Genomic DNA, 4366 nt, shown 5'->3' with positions numbered 1-4366 from the left:
ATCTAGTTGTGTAAGATTTTGATAGATTCTCAAGATTATCAAAAAGCTAATAATTCAATTCTTATGAGTGAAAGTTGTTAAAAGAAACTACACATTTCAAAAGAAATTAGATTTTTACTCGTAAACCTTAATCTGGGCTTAAATAAGAGGCTGTGGAGAATTAGAAAAGGCCCAAAAACAAAGTATCTTAGCAAAGAGAGAGAAACATAAGTAGTTTTGATCAGCGAAAGGGAAAGTGAAGTGAAGATTCGATGTCGTCCGGCGAAGGTGAAGAAGAGCGCGTGCCGCTAACGGAGAGGCCAGAGTGGTCGGACGTTACTCCGGTACCACAAGACGACGGTCCTCATCCGGTTGTTCCGATCAAATACACGGAAGAATTTGCGGAGGTTATGAGCTACTTTCGAGCTATTTACCTCTCCGATGAACGATCTCCACGCGCTCTCACTCTCACCGCCGAAGCCATTCACTTCAATGCTGGTAACTACACTGTAAGTATCTATTCTTCTAACTTTTTCTTTCTTCAAACTAGAATTGTAGAAGCAAAACCGCTTACTTACAACTGTTTCGGAAACTTCGAAAACCTTGACACGGTGGCCGTAATATAGTTTCGGCGACTTCCAAAACCTTGATATTTCGGCTCCGGTAGGGGCCGAGGATCAGATTTGAAACCTTGCTTACTAATCACTTTTGATTCAGAAGTTCTTTATAATTATTATTATTATTATTATCTGTGATTGTGATTAATTGGAGAAGTTAAGTTAATTATCCTTTGTTTGTGGTGTATGTGTTTATAGGTGTGGCATTTCAGGCGGTTACTACTTGAGTCGCTCAAGGTTGACTTACATACTGAGCTAGATTTTGTGGAGCGTATGGCCAATGCCAATTCCAAAAATTATCAGATTTGGTGATCCTGAGATTCCTTTGTTCTTTATTTGAATGATTGTGTGTTGTAATGTTGTCGATTTGTTTGACGCCTAATAGCAGAGTTTAATGGTCTGTTTATGGCTTTATGCATATACTGACCTCACTGAATGGCATGGTTGAATACTTCATTTTTAGTAATAAGTTTTAGGTAACTCATTGGAGTCATTTGGTAGATGTATCAATGCGGGACGAAACAGTACATAAGTTCTTTACTATGTTCAATTTTTTATATTCATGGAACAGAATAGGATGAGGGTAAACAAAAGTGTTACATTTTGTCTCCATTAAGAGGAATGGAACCAAAGGATAAAGAACAGTGCATCATGTTCTATCCTGCTTTGTCTATTGCCATACACTACCATGGTGTCGAATTTAAGAACTATGGTGTTCTTGTAACTTGTAAGAAGTCCTTCGAAACATTAACTGAATGGGAGGGAATATTTTCCAGATTTGATCTAGGATCACTTGAGTTCTCCATATTAACTGAATAGAAGGTCAGTCATATTTTACTTGCAGAAAGATGCATCTTAAATATTTTTGAAAAAGTTCTCTCTCTTCGTATCAATCTGAAGTCCATAGAACACTAATATTAATATCTCTCCTGAATACGAGGAATAGTCTCATGTTTCTCACTTTCTTGACCTATATAGCGAGTTGGTGTCAAATGTACACTAGGCTTTGTTAAACCATGATGATATCCTCTAAGCTTAAGTTGTTCAAGTTACCTGCACCATATCACTGACCTGTATTTCAGAACTTGCTTTGATTTCTTGTTATTACTTGCTTCATGAAAATAAAAAGTGGCATGCTTCTTTGTTCTTACTGACAGGACATTCCTGTTGTGGAAAAGCATTTTGAAATAGTGTAAATAGCTGTTCATTTTTTTATCTCATTTCTTTTGCAGTTTATACTTGGTTGTCGAATCTTACATAAACTATATGCATTGATTTTGTCTTGCTTTTAAGTTCTTAAGAGTTACTTAACTTCTTTTGCACACAAATCATCACATTGATCTTGATGGCTGATGTTTGTAGGCATCATAGACGATGGGTTGCTGAGAAATTAGGGCCCAAAGCTAGAAACGATGAACTTGATTTCACCAAGAAGATACTGTCTATTGACGCCAAACATTATCATGCATGGTCTCATAGGCAGGTTTGGTTCTCCCAATGTATACACAAATCTAAATTTCTTAAATTTTTTGCAATGCATACTTTTTCATCTTATTGTAAAAATATATTTGTAAATTAGTCTCGTTTTTTAACTATATCATAATGCAGAACTATATACTTTTGTGGAGGATAATTGAGGCAGAGAGAGACTAATAAAAGTCATAGGCAAAGCGACTAGGAAAGATTTAGAAATCAATGCTTTATCAGTAGACATAATTTATGGTAGAGCATTATTGTGTCGTTCGATTCTTGTTGCCAACCTCACCTAGTGAGACTAAGGCTTGGTTGTTGTAACGTAATTAAGAACTTCCTTTGTGCAATTATTGACACTTTAAAATAACTTTTTGCTTCTTTTCCTGTGTGGACAGTGGGTTCTTCAGGCACTGGGAGGATGGGAAGATGAACTCAGTTATTGTAGCGAACTTCTTGAAGCAGACATTTTTAACAATTCTGCTTGGAATCAGGTATGTAATTGTGGTGCATGCTCTCTTTGGTCTTGGCAGTTGGCACAATATGAAATAACCAATTCTTCAGGCATGGCTGCATGAGTTGTATGATTGTTCCTTAGCTTATTAAGATCAAATGCCTCGAAATCTACTCTGTATGTTTATGTTGCCATCTTGAATGTTAAATTTTCATTTGCTTGTGGGATAAGGCTATATACATTTATCCTCTTGAGATACCACTAGGTAGGAACCCCGTGTACTAAACTGTCCTTTTTTAAGATTGATAAATAACTCTTTTCCTATAATTATGATTGAAAAATAACTCTTTTCTAGTACTTTTCCAATGTTCCATCTGATGTCTTTAGTTTTAGTAAATATGCCATATAGGTCAATGTTCATTTTTCGGTACTTGAGCCGACAGACAAGAAATTTTACAATTTAATCGCTTTGAGGTTCAATCTAATTGAATGAGCTGAGTTCTGCCAAATATTGTGCTTGTCACTGTCTGTGTTGTATTCTTCCCCAATTAAATAGGAAGTAAAGTCCATGGAAACATATATTACTCACATGGATAAAGGGATGGTTTTTCTTAGGTTCCTAAGGAAATCAGGTTTCTCATGTTGGGCCTGTCACAACCAATCTCTCTCTCTCTCTCTCTCTCTCTCTCTCTCACACACACACACACACAACTAGCCAATTTTGAAAAAGAAAATTAAGGGAGAACCTTGAAATTCACTGGATATTTTAATTTACATTTGTTATTTCTTGTGCTTAGCTGAGTTTACCCAAATTTACAAATCTATTTTGTTTAAAAAAAAGTATTCTTCATTTCTTTTTTACTCCAGAAAATTGACATTCAATAATTCTTTACAGAGGTATTTTGTTGTAACAAGGTCTCCCTTCTTGGGGGGCCTAGAAGCTACGAGAGAGTCTGAAGTGCTTTACACTGTTCAAGCCATCATAGCCTGCCCTGAGAATGAAAGCTCATGGAGATATCTTCGAGGACTTTACAAGGGCGACACCACATCATGGGTGAATGATCCTCAAGTTTCTGCAGTATGTTTGAAGATTTTGAATTCCAAGATTAATTATTTGTTTGCTCTCAGCACTCTTTTGGATCTTCTCTGTTCTGGCTTTCAACCAAACCAAGAGTTCAGAGATGCAGTTGAGGCATTAAAGACTTCAGATTTAGATAAAGAGGATCAAAATATTGCAAGAAATATTTGCTCTATCCTAGAACATGTTGATCCAATTAGAGCTAACTATTGGATTTGGCGTAAGAGCCTGCTTCCTCAGACTGCTTAATAACTAAACAATGAAAGGATAACTTTATGTTGTATTTACATATTGGGAAGTTGGATATTTGGTTCTCGCTACAATATTTTATCAGCTTGTATTTTTGTTGGTATAAATTGCCTTGTCACCCTGATCAAGTGTGTCGAGGTGAAACAAGATAGGTCTGATTCAAGCACATTTTTGTGGTTCTAGTTTGACCATCAAGGTCACCTTGTTCACAGGCTTATTGAGTTTGTAAAGTTTAAGACACTAACATAAGCTCTACTATTTAGCTGCTATATCTCTTTCAATAACCAACTGTGGTTAAGATGAGATTTTGAAAGCCTTCTTTTACTTAGATCTAGTGTATTTATAAGTTTTATAGAATATCTCAGGTAAGCATTTAAAAATTTAGAAGGAATCTAAAGTGTCATGTATTCTCCCAAAAAATTAGAAGGAATCTATTGCTTACCTAAAACTTCCGAGTTGCTTAAGATCACTTTTGATTCATGAGCTGCTTGAATTCAACAAATCATTATGAAGCCAATG

The 4366-nt window shown here is 35.8% G+C and overlaps 1 protein-coding gene across 1 annotated transcript; it reads left to right on the top strand.

Moving 5' to 3' along the window:
- Positions 181 to 4156, top strand: LOC109342939 (protein farnesyltransferase/geranylgeranyltransferase type-1 subunit alpha). The gene is made up of 5 exons (XM_019581023.1): positions 181 to 488; positions 795 to 904; positions 1959 to 2079; positions 2465 to 2560; positions 3416 to 4156. Exons 1-5 carry the CDS (start codon positions 252 to 254, stop codon positions 3845 to 3847), a joined length of 996 nt encoding a protein of 331 aa, XP_019436568.1. The 5' UTR covers positions 181 to 251; the 3' UTR covers positions 3848 to 4156.

The sequence above is a fragment of the Lupinus angustifolius genome, chromosome LG03 (assembly GCF_001865875.1).
Source record: "Lupinus angustifolius cultivar Tanjil chromosome LG03, LupAngTanjil_v1.0, whole genome shotgun sequence".
NCBI classification, from domain to species: Eukaryota; Viridiplantae; Streptophyta; class Magnoliopsida; order Fabales; family Fabaceae; genus Lupinus; species Lupinus angustifolius.
This window is presented reverse-complemented; position numbering and strand designations above follow the sequence as displayed.